General features: G+C 40.2%; 1 protein-coding gene across 1 annotated transcript in view; it reads right to left on the bottom strand.

Moving 5' to 3' along the window:
* jag1 (jagged 1) overlaps positions 1-22,720 on the bottom strand; it is a 34,662-nt gene extending 11,942 nt beyond the window's left edge. Inside the window, exons 1-12 of the mRNA XM_015387968.1 lie at positions 22,375-22,720; positions 21,940-22,245; positions 13,184-13,235; positions 7,559-7,816; positions 7,037-7,097; positions 4,747-4,877; positions 4,134-4,253; positions 2,840-2,953; positions 2,420-2,533; positions 2,203-2,316; positions 1,749-1,795; positions 46-219 (exon numbers count right to left, since the gene is read on the bottom strand). Coding sequence (XP_015243454.1) covers positions 46-219; positions 1,749-1,795; positions 2,203-2,316; positions 2,420-2,533; positions 2,840-2,953; positions 4,134-4,253; positions 4,747-4,877; positions 7,037-7,097; positions 7,559-7,816; positions 13,184-13,235; positions 21,940-22,245; positions 22,375-22,434 — 1,551 coding nt within the window. The 5' untranslated portion in view covers positions 22,435-22,720. The remainder of the gene's footprint in view (positions 1-45; positions 220-1,748; positions 1,796-2,202; positions 2,317-2,419; positions 2,534-2,839; positions 2,954-4,133; positions 4,254-4,746; positions 4,878-7,036; positions 7,098-7,558; positions 7,817-13,183; positions 13,236-21,939; positions 22,246-22,374) is intronic.
* Positions 22,721-25,010: the final 2,290 nt, after the last annotated feature.

Raw genomic sequence — 25,010 nt, 5'->3', positions numbered from 1 at the left:
ATGTTTTTAAGGACAGGGAATAAAGTCAGAAAAATAAATTCTCACCTGGCACAGATTCCCAGAGAAGCCGGTCAGACACAGGCACTGGAAACCATTCACCTCGTCCTGACAGCGGCCGCCGTTGAGGCACGGCGAGCTGGCACATTCGTCGACGTCCCTCTCGCAGTGCTCGCCCGCGAAGCCAGGGGCACACATACAACGGTAACCATTCACAAGGTCCTGAAAGGGATAAAAAAAAAACTCCCATCAACCCCGGAGGTATGTTACAATTACTGTTCCAGCAGGGTGGAGACCCGACAATAAGCATCAGAAACCAGGGAGCAAGCCGAAGAGAGCGCGGCGGGGGTGGGCGGTGATGTTACAGCTTAAATTATTTCAACACATTTTCCTGGTACCGACTCAACTACGTGGAGCTCACTGTAATTTAATCTGGAGAGTTGAAGAAAAGTGTGGGTTCCTTCTTCTGAAACCATTTTGAAGCCACTTCTTTCATTTTCCTTTTTTTCCACAGAAACTCAAAAGAATTCAGCTTCTAGTGTGAGAAAAACTGCTAGTGGTTAAAGTAAGTCTACATTTAACGCTATAGGGAATTTAGCATCCTTTCTAAACTAATGCTAAATAATAATTCCTTCAAAATCCATACACCAAATCTAATTAAGTCAAACGTTATCTGATTAACATGACAAACAGCACCTAGTGGACTTTCCCTGACATTTGGTTCTCCAGTCAAAGGTCATCATTCAGAAGAAAGATAAAAAATTGCATTGAAAACATCAGTTCTAGATATTCTCACATTTCATCCTATTTGCAAATGTTTACATCTAAGAAAAGGAAGGCATTAAGTTGTTCCTCTGACAATAAAAACACCAATAACATTTTAAAAAGCTTTCATCCCCAGTCAATTATTCTTTTCTAATAAAGATATTAGATGTAACTAAAGTATTTTCTCTACAAATAACTAAAATGATGACTATGAAAATATTTTATTCTGTCTGGAGAGCAGTAGGAAAATGTATACAGTGGTAAACTGTGAAGTTTTATTTGTTCCATCTTATAGGGAAGAGAGCTAAAACCAAGTGGGGAAAATACGAAGCAACTGTGAAATTAAGAACTGGAAACAAAGATTAATAATTGATAAAATAAGAACAAATCTGGTCCTGAAAACTACAAAGACACCTAGAGCAACGTTTAAGGAGAAGAATTTATGGAAAGCACCGACTGTGTGGAGCCAGAGACACCATCTTCTGTATTCTTCACACCAGTTAAGCACTATTGTGGCAATAAGGACACCTTTTCTCTTGAGAATGAAAACATTCCAAACCTTGCCAAATTTGGGAAAACCTTATTTACGATCTGTCAAAAACATATTGGGAAATCTGATAATCTGATAAAAGATTTTGGCCAAAATTCCAAAAAAACACTGTCCATCATAAGACCACCACAGTATAGGGGTGGCAGCGTTAGGCAGTTTTTCCATCAGCTGGAATTGGGAACTTCATGAACAGTTTCTAGCACCGGCCAATACCAACTTCAGAATGTTAAAGATGAAGAGAATTTTAAAAAGAGCAGCTTCACCAGAATAAAAATCAGGTTTTGGAAAGGTCCAGCCAGAGCCTAATCTAATTTGAATAGGTGTGTAAAATGTATGGATCCCCTTTTTTTTTTTTAGAAACACCTGTAAATGTCACTTGCATTCATTGAAATGTACCAACCCAGCAGAGCTGGATGGTTTCGGATCCGTCACCCACCTTGCAGGTTCCCCCATTCTGGCACTGGTCCTTGCAGTCGTTTATATCTGCATGGGAAAAACAAATCAGGGGATTATTTCTGAACAGCTCTGCTTAATAGTTTGTCTTAGAAAACAAGTCTCCACTTTATGTTCCACATGCCTGGGGCCTTTAAAAACATTGTGAGAATAAAGTGCATGAGTGCAAAATGGAAAGAAAAAAAAAAAGCGCACAACAAGAGTATTGAGCAATCCGGTTGGCTGCCAAGTGAAACTCAAGCTTAGATTGTTTTGAGCCTGTCCTAATCACCACACACACACACACACGCGCACACACACAGGTCTAATGATCACACTGCTTTGCTTCACGCCTTCATGTTGCAGCTGTAATTCAGCACCCGCTGACTGAATGGAAATCATTTCTAAAGAGAAACTTGGACATGTGTTGCACACCACAGCTGCAACTTTCAACTCACTGGTGTCACAGTTCTGCCCTTTCCAACCAGGGAGGCACTCGCAAAAGTATCCACCAATCAGGTTGCGGCAGGAGTTGGCGTTGACGCAGGGCTTGCTGTCGCATTCGTTGGCGTCTAGATTAGAGAAGAGAAAAAAAAAGAAAGAAAGAAAAGTCAGGGGTATTCACACAGGGTAGGTCACAATATTGAAAGTGTATGAAGAGACTTGCTACGCCACCTATTAGACACGTTTTCCCCATCCACTGGGGAGGGCAGAGACACTTGTAGCCGTTAACCAGGTCCTGACAGGTTCCCCCGTGATTACAGGGGTTGGAGGAGCACTCGTCCACATCTATGCAGCAGGAAGTGGAATCTGATTAACCTGAATGATATTTTCTTTTGACGGTGTGTATTGCTTAGAAGGAGCAGATGCACTTGAATTCGATTCAGTTTAGTTTATTTATATAGCGCCGCTTCACAACATTTTAAGGCACTTTACAGAAATAATTCAATCAAATCATACAGACAGATCGGTTAAAGCTTTCTGTCAAAGGAAACCCAGCCGATGGCATCTTGTCATTGACTGGGTAGGTTTTTCTCCTTCTGTGGGCATGGAGCAATAGCAGATATTCGCTGAAATCCTTTCATTGACCCTTACTGGTGTCGCAGGACGGGCCGCTCCAGCCTGGCGCGCACTGACACTCGTAGCCTTGGGCGGTTTCTGAGCAGCTCCCACCATTAGAGCACGGGTTGGACAGGCAGGCGTGTTCGGCTAAACAAGACAAAAATTGGGTTAAAACATTAAAAAACTTACTTCTTACATTTTGTCAAATTAAAACTGAACGTTTCAAGCTGATTTTAATTGGATTAATAGGACTGATCTAAAATTACCAGCAGTCCATAAAAAAAGGAAAACGTTATTTAAAATCTGTTTAACGGATTGTTTAAGCTGATCAACATTTTACGCATTGTGAATTTGGGTTTTATCTTAGCTTCTTATAGAGTCAAATCTTTTCATTTTAAATTTGTGCAACAATTTGAGTTCATCAGTCACATTAACCCCCCACACCACCTTCTATTCAGTAGGTCAAGCAAAGTTCTTCTTTTCCCCCACAACATATCGACTCCCTTCCCTATCCTCCCCCGCTCCAAAAGCCCGCCGCTAAAAACTCGTCCCTATCTCCCTCTCATTACCCGCCTCAGAGTCCTCCACCAGGAAACCATCCTTCATGCTATGTTGATCTGACCAGTGCAGCGTGACTTCCCTCAGACTCCCCGCCGTTTTAAGCGAGAGGCGGTACATGATGATAGAGCCGCAGCCACAGGCCCGCGGATGGGTTTAGGGATGAGCGAGTCCCAAATGAATCAGAAATGAATGATTTACTTCAGGAATAAGCGGGGCAGTGAGGCTGGGGGCAATCATCCTTTGGTATGCCGGGAGGAGGGGGAGGAAGAGATGCAGAGCTGCAGCCTGAGGTCTCCAGGTTACAATAGCCTCGGTCAACAGACCTCACGTTACAAAGGGCAGCGTTTCCTGACATCCCTGCAGTTAAGCTGTCAGCACCTCACGAGGCTCAGATTTAATGAGGAAAATAAGCATCTCCATCGCAAGTGTTCCCAACAGCTGAACCTTAGCACCACATTCATCCGAACGTCTGGAGAAGTAAAAGGATGACCCGCCTCTCAAGATCAAATCAGTGGATTACCTGATTTGGGAGGAGGCAGGGGGGAGCACTTACACTCAAGTGGAAACAGATTATTGCGAGTTACCACCTCCTCTGATTACAAACTCAGGGAACCTCTGACCTTTAGTCTGCAAGCTCAGTGAGCCTAAACCCTCCAACGCTTTGCAGCTCTGAATGTGACTCAGAAACCCTTCAAGATCTGTTTAATTCAAACACAAACTTAGGCTTTCTAACGCACCCCAGAAAAATCCATCCCAGAACCTTTACCTCTCTCACAGTTTGCCCCAGAGTAGCCCTCAGCGCAGGTACACTGGTACTTATCAGGTCCTGTGTTGATGCACGTCCCTCCGTTCAAGCAAGGCTGGTGAGTGCCGCAGTAGTTCAGATCTAGGCCACAAAAGAAGTGAAGTTTTACAACATGCATCACTTTAGAATTGATCTCAATAGTCTGTACACCCCAGTTCAATAGCCAGGATATGACCATAATAACTCTAGTCCAATATGCTGGTGAAGATTCTCAGTCATCCAGGTTATAGTCATTCCAAAAAAGTGAAGTCCTGTGGATTGTTTTTAACATTTTTGGAACTTTAGTCCAACTTTTTGCAGCTTTAGGCTGACATTTCTACTGAAAATCAAAATTTTTAGAAAATTTGTATGAAAATTTAGAAACTTTATTCAACGTAAGATTCAAGTGTAAGATTTTGGTCATAATCTGAAATAAAAATTAGTTTTCCTGGAAGGATTTTGCTTTACATCCATTAGTTGGATGTCAAGAATAGGAAGTGCAATAGATTAAATAAAACGATTATATTTTTATATTAAAAAAATAAAAATAGTAGTAAATTCAGTTGAGATGAAACAAAGGAAAACAGTAAACAACCTTTATCGCAAAGGTGACCTCCCCAGTTAAGGGCACACAGGCACTGCCACGGCTCTACACAGGTGCCGTGATCGCAGCCGGGGTGGGGGCTGCATTTATCGCAGTATGGGCCCTGCCATCCGTACTGACACCTGCAGAATAATCAGAAACAAGACGAGAGGTCAACCATAAAACTCCTGCACATGCAGAATGTTCTTTACACCGAGGCTGGATAATCCCTGCGATATCTGAAAATATCCTAATCCTCAACTTATTCCAGATTCCTTCCCAATAATCTGATCCTAATGAACTACGCAGCCTCTGAGCAGCACTGACAAAACAAAGAGGCAGTATTCACACAGGACTAAACACCAGAAATTAATTTTAAGCAGCCCGAGTGTTTGTGCAACAACATTTTTACAATACTTGGGCACAAGGAAACAGGAGTGTTTGGGTGTTTTGACTGAACAGAAAGCTGAAAAAAAAAAAAATTTACAGCTCCAATGGGATCTTTGGGGTGGCTAACATTAGCATGCGACCAGACGTTCCCTTTAACGACACTCTGCCTGTGGCTTGGCGCTGGCGTCACTAACACACAGAGGACTCAGCCCTCCTTTCAGCTGTTTCGCTGCTGCTCGTCTTGGTTCCCATGAGTCAGTGAGCCTCCAGGCTGAGAGGAGAATAAACTGTTTGCCGACCACTCAAATGTTGGAGTCCATAATTACACCGATAACGCTGCCCTCTTTTGTTCCTCGGCTCCATAATTGCAACGGGGTGACTGATTTGTCCGCACTTTGGAGTTGGCGGTGCTGCGATATTTTTGCTGTTGTGGAGTCTTTAGTGACAGGAAACAGTGTCCCCCTGGAGGAGCGGCGCACTGATTAGCCTCTAAAAGTGGGTGGAAAGTAAAAATAAACATAGTGGCTAAGTAAACACCACTCCACTTTTTAAATGTGCAAACTCTTTTCATGAAGCTCCGATCTTTCAGAATAAAATAATTTTAAAAAAGTTACGCTGAATCCTCTATACAATTTTTTTTATTAATTCATGGTAATCAGAAATATTACATAATAAATATATTATATTTGCAATTATTTAAAGTTAAAAACATCATTTTCTGTGTGTACCTGCTACCTATTAGACCCTTACGTCCACTCTCAATACCTTCATTTCCAAATCCTACATAATCAATAACAAAGGCTTCAAACCACAGATTGTCAGTGGTTGAAGTGCCGCAAGCATCTTTTATCAATCTGTGCCCAGTTGTGACATTACGCTGCATGGCTGATTCTGAATCAGCACATTTCTTCATGCTTTTCTGTGTGAACTGGGACTAGTGAGAGAAACAAAAAAAGAGAAAGAAAAAACACCCTAAGAAATATCATCCACTGTGGTACTGCAGACAGTCTAGAAACAAGGAGGCTGCCCTTGCCTGAAGCCAGTGTTGCTATGTACCACTGTTATTAAATACACCGCAACCGCCCCAGTGGTGGGAAACGGCTCACTGAATACAATAGCAGAGGAGCTTGCTTAGAGAGTTTAACCCTGAGCTTTAAATATAGCCACACCTGTCGGAAGACTAAAGCATATTCAACCCCTTGTTCTGCCAATGAACCACACGGGCTCTTACAAGAACTCTGATTAAGGCGAAAGCTTGGGAAAAAAAACAAAGCTGGTGCAGCTGAAAAACAAATAAATAGAAGGTAAACAAAACCATCCCTCGGTGCTTGAGTTATGGCCAGATGAGACAGCTAAGCAAGCAATCCAATTGTGAATTGTGCAACGGGCTGGTCACCAGGACCTCCTCCAGGATGAGGGGCTATAACTGTGCCTGAACTCTGATATCCATCTGTGCTTGAGCTTTCCCTCTGGCTGTGTGAATAAACAGCATTAAGAGCCATTAGGTGCACAAGCGACACGCTTAAAGGCTCATCCAGACGTTAAATTAACAACTTTTGCCACATCTGCAAAACATTTTTGTACCTAAATGTGGCTTTTAACCCTTGTTTTGGTTTAGGCAGAGTTCTATTAAAGCCTTGGATACCATATTTGAGCCCCTAAAAACATTTCCAAAAGCACAAATAACATTTATAGATTTTCAAAAACATGTTTGTGATTGTGGCAATAATGGTGTAAAGATCCAGGATGATGTACCCTTCTGCAAAGTCCTGTAGAGGAAAAACTATTTGGAAATGGAGAGCTTCCCGCAACCCAAACAAAGATGAACAATAAACAACAGAAGTAGGATCAAAATATACAGTTCTATAAACCATGCAAAACTAAGAAGAGTAAATTAAACATAGGCACTTACTTGCATTCCCCTGGCAAATTACACGACCCATGCTCAGTGCTGCAGCCTTGTCGACAAATAGCTAGAAGAGGATGATAAATTTTACTTAAAAACAACTAGAATTAAATTTAGCTTGAATTTGGAGCATCATAATTATAGCAGTAAATGTAATTACTATGTTGTCTGACATTTCTGTCTGTATGAATAAACACAGCTGCCAACACCCAGGAATATAGCACAGTAAAATGTCTAATCACAAACTGACTACTGTGCAGGCTTGTCTATATTTTGCTTTTTTGTTAAACAATGAAAGACCATTTTCTGTACAAAAGGACAAAAGAGACTAACCTAAAATGCCAACAGACAGTGGGAAAATGTGAAACAAAGCATTGTTGGATGAAACAGACAGTGCATCAGCATGAATCACAGATTATACAGTCTGGCAAGAGAGATTTCAAAGACTCATCAGCATAAAAGTAATAGTTTAAAGCTGCAGCCCCTAGCCATTTTCACTGCAGTGACGTCCCTAAGCTGCCACCTTACCTGTGTTGCAGTCAGGTCCAGACCAGCCTTCTAAGCAGGTCTTGTTCCCGTTGTAGTCGCATGTGTAATGTCCAAAGAACTCGTCTCTGGGCCGACAGAACTTGTTGCAGCTGAAGCCGTAGTAGTGCTCATCGCAGCTGACCCGGATTTGGTACTCGAACTGGGCGACGCGGCCATTGTGAGTCAACTTCTGCCACTGTGGGCTTGGGTTGATCATGCCCGATTGAGAAGCTTTCGCTATCAGCTTCCCATCAGACCCTAAAAAACAAACAACAAAAGCCCAATAAGAACCAGTTTTAAATAAACAACTAAATGTTCTTTAATTGCTTGAGAGAACAGCTGGAGTGCTTTGGGTGTTGTTTAATTTTCGGCCATAAATTGGGAACCCGAAAATGCCTCAAAAATTTCCGACACAAATTGCTTGAAGATCTCTGATATAGCAGATTACATGTAATTAAGGCAACTATGTGCACTAGCTAGGAAGAAAAGTACAAGGAGGAAATGCGAGAAAAAAAAGGGGAAAGGATGCCTGTAATGAGCACTTGGACCGATTTTCTTTTTTTGTTTTTTTCTCACGCTCGCTGTCCAGCTTTTAACTGGTTTGGTTTCTGATCTGAAGCTTTAAAGCTGAAGGATAATACTGGTCTCCGATGCTGCTCTCTGCATCTGCTCAGGCGAGGACAGAACCGCAGCCGCCATAAATTACAGTGCGAGGACACTGATGCCTCAGTCGCTGCCGGGAGACCTGCCAGCATGCCTTTGGGACGCTTTCAGATGCATTTTTGTTAACAGAAAGTATTAAAATCAACACTTTCACACACTCACTCTTCACATTATTTGTTGCTAGAAGACCTCGAAAATGAATGTCCCCATTTCTTCAGCCAGATTCATTTAACAAGAGCTTTTTCCCCATGAATAGAGCAGAGGTGGGTCATCAGCATCATCTACTCACTTACATCTACTTGAGTAGTTCTACTGCATTTTACTTATTCACTTTCTTTGGTAAAAATAATGAAACTTAACTACTTTTACTTGAGCAAATGTTCTAGTTACCCTTCGTAAGTAACTTCTATCAAGGAAGAACAAGCTTGTTCTTATTCAGAGAGACACATTTATAGATTATGTTTAAGTTATTTTTTGTATTCATTGTTTTAATGCTATTTTCTGTGTCATCAGGAGATCAAATGAGCAAAAAGTAAAAAAAAAAAATACATTGTACCTTGTTAATGGAAGTAACTTACCATATTCTAACCCATATGCATAAAATACTATTAGAATTGATTGCATAAGCTTTATTACAACAAATATATTCTTTTAGAAAATTGTTTATGCCTGATACTGTGTTATTACTGTGCAATGTTACACCTGATGTTATGATCATGTGTAGTACATAGATCAGTCACTCAGTACTGAAGTAGCACGTTTTTTAACTCATGAGTTATTCCTTGGATGCTACTCTTTAATATTGATTGAATAAATGTATAATAAAAGTTCTACTCTTCCTTTAGTAATATTTTTGGGTATTCTTCCCATCTCTGGAATAGAGTATAAAGTAACCAGTGCTGCCCCACCCCCACACATTGCTGCACACTGCCATTCAGCCTCAATAAACACCGCCACACTTTCATCTTGCTAAAAATAAAGAAAGCTTTAGCTGTCACTATTAACATGGATCGTGTTTAACTTTAGAAACTTCTGATAAACAACAGTCTTTAAGGAAGAAGTTGAAGACTAATGACTAAATTTAAAAGAATGAGGCTTTAAATCTTATATTGGAGGCCTCTTTTAGAATGTCTTCAGTATCTTAGACTAGCAATCAGTGGTTACCTTCGGCTGCAACGGCAGCCTGTGTTCCAACTTCCTTAGAGAGCAAACGCTCTTCAAATCTCTAAAAGGATGCTATCATTTCTTATTCAGCACGATACATTAAAGAGGTAGAAGCTCCAAAACTGGAGCCCCTCTGCTGTATTTATTGATGCCTTTCTGTTATCTCCTGAAAATCCTGCTCTCTCTCCCTGAATCTGTTTTAACGAGACATTCAGACTATTCGTTTCTTTAAAACTTCTTTTTAAATCTCCATTCTTCTGCCGATAAAATAAAAGCTAACTTTGTGTCTAATTTATGCCACGTTACGGAATAGAAGAAGTAAAGGATTAATTTATTGGGTCTTGGCTAATACAACTAGAAAATTTCAATTTCTCCGAACAACTCAAATAATTTCTGCCCTACTATTATTTAAAGAGGACGCCAGTGAACGGGTCGGCGTGGACCAGCACGTTTCGCTCGTGTGGCACATAGATTAACACGATGCTGCTACTCTTCTACCTGTTGCCGAGCACAGCCCATCCGCAGGCTGATAAACAAACACTAATTCCTTTGCTTTCAAGAAAAATATACTTAGCCATTTGGAGATATAGCTCAAAATATAATTAAAATAAATAAGTGCTGCCAAAAACTCATATTAGATATCAGTTGTAAAACTATAGCTGGTAAAATTAGGTACATAGCTGTTAATCAACTGCATGCTCCACAGCAGATAGCCTGACTAGACCAGCTAAAACCTGCAAGTTATACTTATGTACTCTTAACAGACAGAGAGAAAAGTTTTGTTTTAATGGGAATTTATCATAGATTTTTGCATTCTAAGTATTACATTTTGAATAATAAATAAATAGCATTGGACTCTATCTTAACTGTAGTAGATCAATATGTAATGGGGTGGGGCTTATCTTGCAGCAAAGGGAACAATTTTAGGTGTTTTGTTCGAAATCTCAGATAAGTAAATGCTTGCATAAGGGGCAATACATAAGTAAATTGTTTTAAAACAGTATGCAAATGCTATGATATCATAAAACAGCTGTATTTTGCTCAGGGTCATCATACACGCCCATGCCGAGTGTGGCTTACAAGCCTAAACCCAGGATCTTGTCAGACACAGAGGAGGTTTTACGGGCCGACTGTGCCAAAAGTCAGGGACAGTTATGAGCTTCACAAAGAGAGCAAACACACTTGAACTGCACAAACAACAGTGGACCCACTCTCCAGACACTACGCTGTCTGCTTACAACCTCCACACACCAAGCAGCACTAGTGTCTTGCATGGAGCGCTCCATTCACTACCTGATGTCTAAATCTTTCACCTGGGAGAGAATGAAAAAGATGTCAGTCATTATTTACTGTGGCTCACAGAAGAGCAGAGGTGGCTGACCGGGAGGTGACTTGCTCATCTCTGTAGTGTGATGCAATTCTGGGTGGGTGAATGTGTGTGGGTTGGGGGGAGGACGGTTCATGGTGCTGTTATTTATTTACCACGCTAAAGCGGTTGGCGGGTGGATTCTGAAATCGCAGTGGCCGCCAATATTTCGCAGCAGCTTGGAATCCAGAGCGAAACTGTGTGGCATTTCTCTACGGCCTGCTGGCTTGTGGTGTCAGGAGTAGCAGAGCCGTGCTACCTGCTGCCTGCTCTGGGCCACAGCATTAATCAGGCCGGCTTCATAAAATGAGCTTTGCTCTGGAACAGTTTAGAAGCTTTACAAATAATATCAGTGTTATAATAAGAACAGAGGTTAAAGTGGAAATTTAAACATGGGAATCAGTACAAATAAAGTATTATTTGGTTTGAGACGGTTTAATGACCTTGATGTTACAGTTTCACTGTATTTAGGGGTGTAGGGATTACCGGTTTCTGGCCGATCACAGATTTCTGATACTTAAAAAGCCGATACAGATTTCTTTTTATAACTGACACTGTTAGTTTTTTTAAGATCACAAGATATTTTAATCTTATCTCACTGAAAAAACAATGATTGCCTGTGAAACAATAAAAACTTGTGAAATATCTGTTCTCAAGCATAAATTAAAGTTTGAGGTACTGGCAGAGGGTGGTTTTCAGACCTTTACAGAGGTAGATCAGGTTAGCCGAAAAAACTGGCATCACATCCAAGTATTGGCAGATCACCCATCTTCCAAAAATTAAGAAAATAGAGGCCAATCGATCGGCCAGAATGAGAAAATTAATATCTAATGTAGAACAAATATTTTACTTTTTCAATTTTTGCTTGTTATACAGGAATAAGGCGAGGTTTGTCTATATTGACGAGTGGCACTCCTTTCGTTTCCATAGAAATGTCCTTAATTACTCAAATTTGTCATTTTTTTAAAGTGAGGGTAACATACAGGAGCTAGATTTGAAATAACTTAATGGCATTACCTAGAAACAGGTGGGAGAGGGGCAGAGCTCCAGTTCCCTATGCTGAATGCAGCCAAAGAATAAAAAAATTAAAACGGAAAAATGTCAATAATGTGTATGCTTTGAAAGTCAAGATGACAACAAAGCCTTTTCATGTCTAACCCTCCCATCTTCAGTATTTCAAATGAGCAACTGATATGGCTAGCATTACTAAAACAGCCTTTTTCTCAAACAAATATGATCCTTAGAATAACTCAGATTTACAAAATGTTTTCCAAAATTGTCAGATCTAGTCTCACTATATTCACTAACACCCTCTTTTTTCGCAGGTTGAATAAACTGCAAGAATGTCTCTAGATTTCACCTTTCAAGCACCTTATTACATCTTGTCTGAATTTATTTAGTGCCAAATTCAAGTCATATTCACACACTAAGGTGCACTAGGATTATATTTTTTTAACTGTAAAGTGAATCAGGGCTGACAAAGCTAAAATATCTCAAATTTTAAAATATATATATATATACATTTATCGATGCAGCCTTCGTACCTCTTAAACCTTTGCATTCCTAAATACCAGAATGTCCCCATTTAGATTAGGAAAGCTCTAAAGCTCATTTAGGACAGTAACAGATGAATCGAGCAGAGCTGTGAGCTCCCGTGCCAACCGTAAAAAGTTAAACCAACAGTGAGAGCACATTCAGGAGGCTTTTCACACTAGTCTCCTAATAGTTCTCTGGGGAACGGCAAATGCAGCAGAAAAGACCGAAACCTCGTTGAGCTAAAACAGTCAAACAAACTCTGGTTGAAGCCCTGCCCTCGATTAAAAAGAAAAAAAAATCTCCATACTGTCTCCAACCTGACCACCAACCAGCTGGAGTCCAAACAGCAGCCAGAAGTTAGATTTCTTTTGCAGCAGGATGCTACCAGCGTGTTCTTCACAATCTCTAGAGAAAAACGTACAGGGTCTAAATGGTGCATCAGATCCTCCCAGTCCGGTCACCTGCACCAACTGAAATCTATGAGAGGACAGTTTAGAGGTCACAGACCCCTGCATGGAGACCACAGACCAGGCTGCAGTCTGCATGAGCTCTTATGTTTGACACCTCAGTGGCGGTGGGAGTGTGAGTCCGACCAAAGTGGCAGCACCGACCATCAGTCATCTGGCATATAAAAACATTTTTATAGCCCGGTGTGATGAGTGAGACACCCCTCCTCTGCCTCACTGTCCCTTCTTCCTGCCCGCCCAGGCACCTGTCAGCACACTTAAAAAGCAGCCTGTGTATCTTGGGGAAGAGGGCAGTGGAGTTCAGAAAGGATAAACTTCCTTCCCTGACCTTCAACATAATGTCTCCCAGGCGCTGCCACGAGGAAGGCCAAGAGACAGTGAAGAGAAAACAGGGCAGGACGTAAATGACAGACGGAAAGAAATACTCACCACCGGTTTCATTGTTGAAGTCCCAGGCCTCCACTATCAAAGTATAGGACCTCTGAGGAAGACAAGAGAAAGAAAGAACATCAGTAAAGATCAGCATTAAAAAAAAAGACATTCCCAAATAATTTTTCTTAAAGTTAATGGACCATAATTCATCCAAAAATGGCAGTAGCGATGGCAACATTCTCACTTTCCCAGTTTGCCTAAGATGTACCCAAGTGAAGTTTCATCCCTGTAGTCTTTGGAACGGCTTATAGCAAAGCCTCAACAGAAACATCTTCAAACTCACAACAATGTTCCTGCTGATCTGATTAACAGGGGGAAGGATAAGCCTTAAGTGGTGCAGAGGTCCCCCCATGACTACAAAGGCAGACACACGGGTGAGTGGGCAAACTGAACGCCCACCCAGGAAAAGATACCATGTAATTTTAAAAAGATATTTTAGAAGTACGTAAAATGAAAAACTGCAAAGAAAGGTATTGAGAAAGGATTTTATTTTAACACTAATGTAAGTAACTTAGGACTAGTTCTGCAAAAGCTAAAGGTAATGTAAAAAGTGTGGAGGATCCAGCAGAAGAAAACAAGTAAAGTGCTAAACTTTGAAAGGCTCATCTACATTTCAGTCTCCCAAAAACATGCTTTGTTCGATTCAGGGTTGACGGAGCTCACACCAGTATCGAGTTACACATTCACCCCACCACGCTCAGCAGCGATGAGAGAACCAACGCATCTCCAAAAGCAAGGGAAAGTGTAACCACTTGTGGCATCCACTAGAAAGAAGCATCACTTGTTGAACTTGTGCAGCTTCTTGCAGTGTTGCGAGGCATTCGAAAAATTCTGCAGTGCCAATGAGGCCCTTTTTCGCTGTGATGACTTCATGGTAAACAAACACGCTCCAAAGGAAAACCCCTGCTCACTTTCCACACAAAGAAAGCAAGGATCATGACTCACTCCAGTGGATTTTTTTTCTCCCCCCTTCTTTGCCTTCACCTTGTGTTCTCAGGCACACAACTTTCCATTTCAACAGAAGGCATTTGTTTGATCGGTTGCCAATATTTCCCTGCAATCAGGACAACTATTATTTGAAATGCAACACTCATCAAGACATTGCAGTAAGTCCTGATTCATAACTGCTTGCATTTGCTTAACGCTGAACCTGAGTCAGTGGTAATGTGAAGCCTGATCATCCTCAGCGTTGTCGAAACCTGCAGGTAGTTATTCTAGCAGTCAGAACAAGAGTGTTCTGGCAAGTATCAAGTTAAAGCTTTGGCATCCACCCCCCCACCTCTCCACAGTGTCCAACACCTAAAAAAAAACAAAAAAAAACGGCAAAGGAACTTCAGCTTTTTAGCATACCAGCTTTCGGTGGATTACATTTCAAGCCTAAACAAGAGTCCTCAAAAACATCATTACCAGCTATTCTGATGCATGACATTTGGGAACCTCTTTGAATGACTAACAGAAATAATTCACACGCATGTGACAACAGCTCATTACAAGCAGCGATCCCATCCAAAAAAATGGGAACTTTAATGCAATTTCACTGAGCTGGCACGACATTTATTCATTGCAAATTAAAGTGCACTTTGGGATTTCGTACAGGTACGGGTTTAATCAGATACTCAGTTTGATTATGCAGTAAAAATAAAACTGAATATTTACTTATTCACAAGACTTACCAAAATGTAATACTTATATAAACAGAGGTTCTTCTGCTTTAAAAAAAGGGCATCTTAAATACTCTTTGTATGTGTTTTAATAGACTAAATCTTAAATTAAATTTAAGTTTTAAGACTTTGATGCGATCCGCCTTGCACAGGAGTCCTACAGGAGTCCTACAGTAGGTGTAGACTAAATATGATGAAGACCCTATTAATGTTAAAAACATCAGAATAAAAAAAGCAGGTTTTTTCATTTGTATATCAGTGATACTAAAAGTAATTTAGTGCAAGTTTTAGGTCTTTTTTTTAATAATTAGCTTGAAAACTATAGAAGAAAATCATTTTTCTCCAAAAGGTTTGATTTTTTTCTTAGTTTTAAACCCTACACCCCTTGTCCAGTTTTCTCTTTAAAATTACAGTTTGCTTTTTTTCTCATTTCAGTTTTTACAGCAAAATTACTGCAACAAAGTAATTACAGAAGTATCCAAAGCTTGCAGCTTCCTCCATGCAAATGCAACCCAACGATACTGCAAGCATTTAACCAGTAGCTGCTTACAATGCTAAAATAAGCACCTAATGCATCCTATTGATATTTAACTAATGGGTTATAATTTTTTTAAGGGCTCTGACTACAATTGGTCATTTTAACTAAGGAATTTTAAACTTCACAGCTTAAAAATACCTATAAAAACAGAAAGGGGGAACATTTCAAAACATTAGGTGCAGATTAGAATAAAATATCCCACTACTGTATATGACTAGACAAATTGTTTTCTACTGATTAGATACAGCAAAACACTATTTATAGTCACTGATAAGATCTACAATTTTGATGTGGGGGAAAAAAAACAACAAAAAAGCACATTAGGGTAGAGTCTGATACCACAGCCTATGTCAGTTGAAATAATCCTTCAGAGATCTGTACATTCTGTTTTTCCAGATGCATTTCCCTGACAGTTACACTATGAAGAGCACTGGATCTCCGCCAAGCGAAAAAACATCAACAAACTCAGTTCACCTGTATAAGAATGAAACGTCACACTACGTCAATGGCTGCAAAGACAGAACTCCAGTTTATGTTGTGGTTTGCTGAAATAGACATAATGGATAGAGCGTGCTTGTGCACAAATTCGCAGGGCGCCTCAGATCTTAATACCTTTAAGGCACATCTACAAAACACAAAAACACACCCAGACCTTGCACGGTTTGGGCTTGCCTTGACAAGGCGACTATTGAACTACTGTAATCCTCATCGGGCTGATAATAGAGCGGTCCTAGCCTTAAAAATAATTAAGACAGCCTTTGATGTTTCGTTTCAGTTTGTCTCAAGGGTCGCCATTTAAGACAAAGAGAACTGTTGGAAGAAAGTGAACTTCTCATTCACTAACACTCCATAACTCCTCGCCCCTTATCAGCTTGGACCCGTCTTGTCACTGCCAGGTTCACTTTTCCCAGGCTTCCAGCTGACTCACCGCTTCTCTTTGAACTACAGAAAACACACTCCCTCTCTCCAACACACACACATAAACACACACACCCAAGGAGTGCAGTAAGTGTGGCCATATGTCTTATCTTTCCTGGCCGAGCAAGCACTGTCCAACAGACAACCAACACAGGCGATAAAGATCCTTCCAGTACAAATCACACTCACTTGCCAAAGAACACAACTGAATCCTCTCAATAGGGGAATTTTCCTACAAACTCCTCCTGTCCTAAACTGAAAAAATGGATCCATGCTATTACTAAGCAATATAACAAAATAAGGAGAGCCATGTGTCCTGGAAAAACAGGCTGAAGCCAAAGGTTGAAGCTGAGGTCTTCAATCAGCACATCCGAAATGCAAACCTCTCTAGTTTGTAAGCCTATTTAGTTCTCCGAAACAGCCAAACAATCTTGTGTGGTCTTCTTGGTGCATGATGATATTTTCATTCTGCCCATTTCCAACCTTAGAGGATGGTAACTGCTCACAAACAACACAAAAAAAGGTTGGATAGGAGAGGAGAGGATGGAAAGGGTTGAAAATAAACTCCTTTGGTTGAGTTTTATAACTTCAGAAATTCTAAAGAGGAGTTTTATTGTAAATGTGACAATTATTTCAGCCACTATATGCACATATAGCAGAGAAAACTGCTTATTCCAGCAATCTCCTTTTGAGGACTTTAAACCACTAAAAAGGTCTTTTTTTTTTTTTTTTTTACCAATACTTGTATTAAGGAAATTCTATATCATATATAAGATAAATGAACATGAAAGAATAATTTTAAAAAAGTGAGATTTTTTTTGTTGTAATAAGAATCAAAATGGAATTAAACCTCTCGTTCTTGCGAGTGTATACTTTCAGCCACCTGACCAACAGTGCACAGCATCATCTGAAATCTCACAGAAAAGAATTCAACCCACAGAAAAGGTTTTTTTCTTGATATTTTCCCAGATGTCTGAGCTGAAGGCATATAGTAAAGGCAAAAAAACAAAACTTAACCAAAGACTATTATCTCAACAAAACAGCATATTAATTATCCAAGGAAGGTACAGGATACACTGGAATCTCATAAGCAAAGAATCTCACCTTTTGCCAACATAAACAAAGAAACCACTAACAGACTTTTCTTTTTAACCAGGCAAACAAGATCAAAACACGAACCTCAGACACGAGATGAAAGTCTTGTTGTGAGTTTAACTAAACAAGCAGAGAAAAAGAGGGAGAGAGAGAGAGAGAGATCGCTCTTTTGGCACGGGTCAGCCTCCAATAACGGAAACAAAAACAAAGCACAGGTTATCTCGATTAAATGTGCTTCAAAACGCATGCCATGCTTCTGTGTAGCTTGAAAACAGGTCAGATAAGCAGCGAAGCATCAGAAGCCATTGTGCAATGTCACAGCGAAAAAGCAACGCAAGCGCACATAGGAAAAAAAGAAAGTAGAACAGGGTGAGGTGCTATAAAGAATTACATTCTTTTCCCCTTTCACTTGACTGATCTGAATTTAACTGCCACATCAGAGAGGAGTACATAAAAAAACAAAAAAAAAACACATTACTCCCACAGCAGCCAGCAGCAATTACCCTCCGGGCTGAGCTGACTATTGTTCTATGACACACCTGATTCTTGTTCTGACTTTTCCTGCTCGTCAAAAAAAAACATCAATCACTGGGATAGAAACATGTCCCAGGTCAAATTGACACGACAGCATTATGTATGAAAGGCAAGAAGGAAGGAAAATCAAATGATGCTGTTTAATCTAATTGGATTAGATAGTTAACGCAGAACCCCCTCCCAACAACACATTGGACAGGGTGAGATCACAAGAACCAACAGAAAACCAAAGCTGTTATTTTGCTACTACTTTATTAAACTATAATTACAGGTCCTAAAAAATGAGATTATGACCTTTATAATCTCCATTTTGATGTGAAATAGCTTTTAGAGAAGCACCAATGGGGCCAATATAGATATACAGATTTAGGTTTTAACTGCTGATTACAATGTTTTTGTCCAACTAATAACCATAGCACAAAAGAAGAATCTTTCCATTTAAGCATCCAAAAATATGCCTTTAAACACAATGCGATTGTTATTTAACTCAAAAGATGCACATGATCTTTGTTGATGCCAAGATTACACAATATGAGGGAAACATGAATAATTAGATAATTGGTTAATTGGTTTCTAATTTCTGTAATTGGTTACAGAAAGCTAGGTCAGTTTGAGAAAAATCCAGAGAGGTCAATATTGTATAGAAAAACTCAACTTGAATGCACATCTCCTGAAATATTGCCAAGAAAAATCACATTTAAGCAGTCCCACAAATATCACAACAATTGTGATTGATCAATTGCGCAGCTCGAGTTGATAGACCGAAAATTCAAATCAAATTATAAAGAAAAACAACATGTATTTTTCCATATTCTATAAGCTGATTTAAACTAACTTAATGTGCATCTTCTTGGCTCTCTGTGCAGTCTTCCCATCATAGCTCCATCATAACCAAAGTTAATATTGGCTGGGTAATCAGCTAAGTAATTTATTCCAGGAAATAGATATGCAGCTTGGGGCGTCCCAGAAATACCTTAATGTGAGTGACGGTTGCAAATTTCTATGGTTTTCCACAGCTTCAATATTTGTTAGAAACAGCCAAACTTGCCTTTTTCTTTTGTTAAAGTCTCCTCTTAGCCAGTTGTCCGGCACATATGCAAGGAAGGGATTATTTGCGTAACTGCTTTAATTTTTCCTAGAAAAACTATGTTATACCTTTACATCAGTCCTAGCCATGAAAACCAGACAAGGACAAATTAAAATCAGATAGGTAACATAAAGAGTTCCATATTTTGAAGAAGAAAACATTAAATATTCAACTCTCTCTTTACAGGGGGGCAAAATACGCTGTTTTGACCAAAGGGGTAAGGTCTTCCACCATTGCTGAGTCTATTACAACTGCTTCCTGTTGCTTGCCCTGAGCTGGCTTTACAGCTGCGCTACCTCCATTATGTCCTGTAATCCTCACTGTAGTCACAGAGGGCACCCTATTGTCTCTACTCGATACACTGTGAGGGCCAGTGAAGCCGGGCCCTCGCTCCTCTGTGACATAAAAGCCCCAAGAAGACACCATGAACCCAACACAAGTCTCCAAAAACAGCGGTTCGCTTGTGTTAAAGCGGTCCAGCCGACATCCTCCAGTTCAGCTGGATGCCTTGCTCTCACCCTACCTGATCTGAGGACATGTGTGCAGCCTCATTAAGTGCAGCAGTTACTGTGGGTGGCAAGGTTAAAGCGATGAAATGCCTGGGGTCCAACCGAGCGTGACTTAAACAAAGCCCTCGGTCTGGACAAGAGGCCAACTTCATGTGGCTCACAAGAGCGGATGAAGGGACGGAGAGGAGGGGGGGAGGGCTTTGTGAACTCTGAGGACCCAACAAGCCCAATTGCACCACACTGCCATCTGTCCACAACAGCCAATCAAGTGATGAAAAGGACAAAGAGTGATATCATACCTAACCTGACAATTGTTAGTGTGCACTGGAGTAAAGCTCTTCAAGTGAAGGATGAGAGACTCTCGTCTTTCCCAATTTGAGGGCTGCCTGCTCCAAAGCCCTTTGCACGACTGGGCTGCCTTGCAAGCAGTTGCCCAAACAATCCAGATGTTCCCTTTTCTTTGTATAGCAAAGTGAATGTATTTTACTATGCAAGATATTTAAAGTGTCACCTTGGGAGTTTTTAAACTCGATAAGTTTGAAAATGCTATGGTCTAGTCCTGCTGCAAGGGTTCATGCACAAAGTGAATGTAAACAGAAACCTTTGCTGTTTACAAAGACAATAGACGTCACGTTTTAAGGTAGAGTGTACATAAAAAAAAAAAATGCATAAAATTTTCACTTGCCAAAATAAATGTGCATTTCACTGGAAAACTTAAGAGCTGATCTGATCTACCTCAGACATTTGAGACAAAAGCACATCATCCATGACTGATGCAAACACAGCAGATTATTGTGAACAATGCTGGATATTACAAGTACTTCCATCATGATTGAGATAAAAATAGCCTCGATGTAATGGGACACACACACATACCAGCGAACGATGCCTTTCAGCTATCAGGCACAGTGGAGGAGTTTGTGGGCCAAGCTGTGGGGCCAGTCAGTCTGTGCACCGTCCCTTTTTTTTCACTTCATGGAAATGTGCTCCAGCATGGCAAATCATCTCTCTCACAAAGCTCCAACACGCCTGCCTGTCAGGGTCATTTATTTACCCGAAGGAAATGAGATGTGTGACCCAAAGAACCAGAATGTTTCTTTTTTTTTTTTCCTGCTCTAGAGTTGCTGCAACATGAGAAGCAACCACATGAGGCAGTGGAGAGGAAATCTGTGATTTCAACCTCACTCCTAATGTTAATCTGCTGGATTATGCAAACAAGTTCAAATAGAGAATAGATTAAGCCATTAGAGATTCCCCTGGCAAAGATTTTTTTTTTTTAATCTAAAGGACTACAATGCATAAAAAGAAAAATATGAGCAGCAGGTTATTTTCTAACAGAAACAAAGGAAGAACAAAAATTTATGTGTTTAGACTACAAATAGTAGAAGTTAATAGTTTCAATGCATTTAATGAACAGGTTAAAATGCACAATTGTACAATATTTGACCACAGATCAAAGCCGATTGCAAAAATATTACCAGATTTCATCTCCAGCCGAGTGATCAGTGCAGCTCTATTTTGATGAACACTTTTAACCCAGTGACAGAAGGCAAAACATAGGAATGAAATAACTCAAACCATTTTGTCCTTCACTCAAACCGATGGGTCCCAGATGGCTCTAATTAACTTCAAATCATACTTTGAAATTAGTGACCAACTTTTACTCCGAGCCGAATTCCAAGTTTAACAACATGCAAAGTACTTTAACACCCTAAACCGATTAAGATGGACAGGTCTGGGCCTATTGGGCCAAAATACCTGCAGGTTGTAAATTTGCACAAATTATGGTGGTGGTGGTGGGGGGGGCCTTCTTCAAAAAAAGAAGAATCCAAGAAGAAATGTTTCCTTTGTTTCTTGCCTTTTCTATCCACTTTTTAAAGGGGGAGAAGGGGGTTGCTAAAGTCAGAGCCGGTGCAAATCTAACTAAGGCCCTGAGCAGGATTTTTGGGGGGGGCACCAGTCACCCCAGGACCATTGACATACTGTTAAAATGGCATGATTTACGTTTTCCTTTTCTTTTTTTTTGTGTATTTTTTTTGTCGTTCAATATAAAACTTTCACTTAAAAATTTAAGTTTGGTTACAGAACATGGAAAAAGACAAGTTTAAATGTGTTATATTTACAAAACAAGTGTGCAATAAAGGGGTTTTATGCTACAGTTTTATGCTGAGGTGGGTTTTTATTCATCTTTTATTCATATTTTAAGCCATGCTTTATTTTTGTTGGTTAACTCAATAAAATTGATGCCTTGATTCTTGGTGGCCCCCAGGTAAGCATCAGATATAAACATATGCATTCTGATCTATGGACATAACTACCTTGCAAACACCTATTTTCTCCTCTCTGTGCATTTAATTAGGGGTATTACTAACTTATAAAAGTTGATTATCATTATCTGAGCCTTCACTCACCGGCCAGGCAAAGCTGAAGGGCAAAACTATCCTGGATCTGTCATCCCTTACAGGGCTCCTGAAAGAAAACGTATTCCCTCCGAGGACAGGCGTAGATCCCATTCCGAAGCTGCAGGGCCCCGCAGCGGACACCTTGGACTGGTATTCCTTCAGACAAACTTTGAAAAACGTGTTGCACTCGCTCCGTGCGCACTTCTGATCCGCCGCGCTCCGCGCGCCGTCGCAACACATGCCGTTGTGCAACTCCCCATTCGCGTTGTGCATCGACAAGATCTGCAGCTCGAATTGTCCCGTCCCCTGCGACACCTGTAGGGAGACAGAACACAGGTTATTCGATGCACATGTCGGACTAGCAGAGAAACCCAGGGGCGCATCCAGACGCGGGGCTGAACCGAGTGACCTTTCCCTCTGCTCCCCGCTAACAGATCCACATACCTCCACAAGAAAGCAGAGCAGGAAGCTGGCAGCAACCGCGGAGCTCCGTCTCAAAATCATGCCTCCGGACTGCTGTTTGCCACTCGTTTGTACTAGTCGTCTGGCCGACCCACGGCACCAGAGCTCTCCTCTGGTTTGAACATGCACGAACGGGGGGGGAACAGCAGGTTTCTTAGCGGAGCACAGGTTCCAGATTCATAGAAGAGCTGCGGGTTTTGTCCTGATAGGTCCGTCAAACACTCCGGAGCTTCTGCTCTTCGTCTCCACTTGTTGCTGAGGAAAGTTTACACAGAAGCCATGCGGCGACCGATCCCACTACTGACTCACTCACTGACTGCTGGTCGGAGTCTGAGCTCAGCTACACAAGTTCAGCAGAGAGGGGAGTTTCCTCCACCCTGAGCCCGCCCTCACACTTAAAGCTGCCTGTCACATTCTCTTATAAATGCACCAAACTCACTTTTAGTCACGATTGTTCCCTGCAGGATTTTTTTTTTAAATCATTTTAATCGAGATAAAAGCCACAATTTCAAACTAAACTTTAATAGTCACGTGCCTCTGGTGACATCACATGAGGCTAATGCTGCATTATATTTACCTCTAAAGTGGGAAATCTGAGAGATGTAATCTAAAGGTGATAGTACGGAAGAGGAGATTAGGGCCACTGAAAAAATGAAGTTATCTGATTTTTTTTTTTTTATTATTCCAGTTTAATATTGAAAAAAGTCAGAATTCTGAGAAATAAATCATAATTCTGAGATTAAAGTCAGAATCCTGAGAGTAAAAAGGCAAAATTCTGAGATTAAAGTCAGAATCCTGAGAAAAAAATCAGAACTCTGAGATTAAAGTAAGAATTCTGACTTTTTTCTTTGACTCTAATCTGACTTTAATCTCAAAGTCTGAGATTAAAGTCAGAATTCTGACAAAAATGTCAGAATTCTGAGATTAAAGTCAGAATTCGGAGAAAAAAAAAGTCAGAATTCTGAGATTAAACTCATAATTCTGAGAAAAAAAAGTCTAAATTCTGACTTTTTCCCATATTAACCGCAAATAAACATTTTTAAATCAGTTAACTTTTTTTTTTTTTTTTCAGTGGCCCGAATCCTCTTCCATATGATAGCCTTCCAGATTCCCACAGGAAAAATATGGAGACTTATTCATACATAGCTAATATGGCCACTGTTAGAACAATGTATATTTTATGTGCATTTAACAATGTTGAAACAGCTTGTCTGAATGAGAAGTATGATTTGTACCAAATGTCATATGAAAAATGATAAAATACTAAAATCAGTAATAGAACATTGTATTGTATGGTATGAGATGTATGCTATGAGATCATATCTCTCCTATCCTGGCTTCTTTTCATTGGCTTCCTGTTAAATCCAGAATAGAATTTAAAATCCTCCTTCTCACATATAAAGCCTTAAATGGCCAAGCTCTATCTTATATCAGAGATCTGATTGTTCCTTATGTTCCTAACAGAGCACTTTGCTCTCAATCTGCAGGTTTACTAGTGGTTCCTAGAATTTCTAAAAATAGAATGGGAAGCAGATCTTTTAGTTATCAGGCTCCTCTGTGGAACCAACTACCAGTTTTGGTCCGTGAGGCAGACACCCTGTCTACTTTTAAGGCTAGGCTTAAAACTTTCCTTTTTGATAAAGCTTATATTTAGACTGGCTCAGATTATCCTGAGCTATCTCTATAGTTATGCTGCTATAGGTTTAGACTTCTAGAGGACATAGGGACCCCTATTTCATCATTCTGCTTCATTCTATCTCTATTCTCCCACTCTCAATCTCTAACATTATGCTCTCTCTGCTTTTTTTCATAGTAGCTTTGCCTCGTCTGTTCAGCTGTGACACCGTCCTGGAGAGAAATATCAGCTGTGCTGCTGCCATCAACACCTTTGTTTATAGATGTTTGAGATTGTTCACAGCATAATCTTTGTACAATATTTACAGTGTGTAAAACTCCTTGAATATTCTTAATTTAACTAACATGTAAAATCAACCATAAAATGGTTGGGTTAACCATATTAAATACAGTTTTTTTCTGGTTTCTCGTGGTTATGCCCCCTGGCTAGTAAGCCTTGTTGCCCACATTAATGAGAGAATAATGGAGTATTTGAATTATCAACCCAAAACAGAGTAGGTTGCTGTTGTAGGTCAATAAACCATTATGATGCTAAGCACTAATAACTGTATTAGACCATAATGTATTTCACACTTCTATGTGTTGAAACATAAATATTTCACATCGCAGTCTGCACCTTAACATGATACAAACTATAAGACGTGTTAATAATGGATGCATAATGGGACGCCCCTTTATGCATCCATGAAGGTTGCGTAAAGGGGAAGATAAAGATGAAGGAAAATAATATCATAGAAGGTTTGTCCAAAAGATAATTTAGCAAGCTGTTTATATAGCTGTGATCAACTCTTCATGCCACCGCACCTATACTGGATTTGCCTCCAGACTGACTAGACTATTCCAAAACAGTTTGTGTGTGGTTCGAGGTATTTAGAGGTGGACCTGCTTGAATTTCTCTATTTTTGAAAAGTTGTTTTAGTTTTGCAGCAGATATAACTGGAAACGCACCTTTTAAAACATTTGTACACAGCACTTTATAGCTT

This window comes from Cyprinodon variegatus, unplaced genomic scaffold (assembly GCF_000732505.1).
Source record: "Cyprinodon variegatus isolate N-32 unplaced genomic scaffold, C_variegatus-1.0 Scaffold409, whole genome shotgun sequence".
NCBI lineage: Eukaryota > Metazoa > Chordata > Actinopteri > Cyprinodontiformes > Cyprinodontidae > Cyprinodon > Cyprinodon variegatus.
The sequence above is the reverse complement of the archived record's forward strand: the minus strand, read 5'-3'. Positions and strand labels throughout refer to the sequence as shown.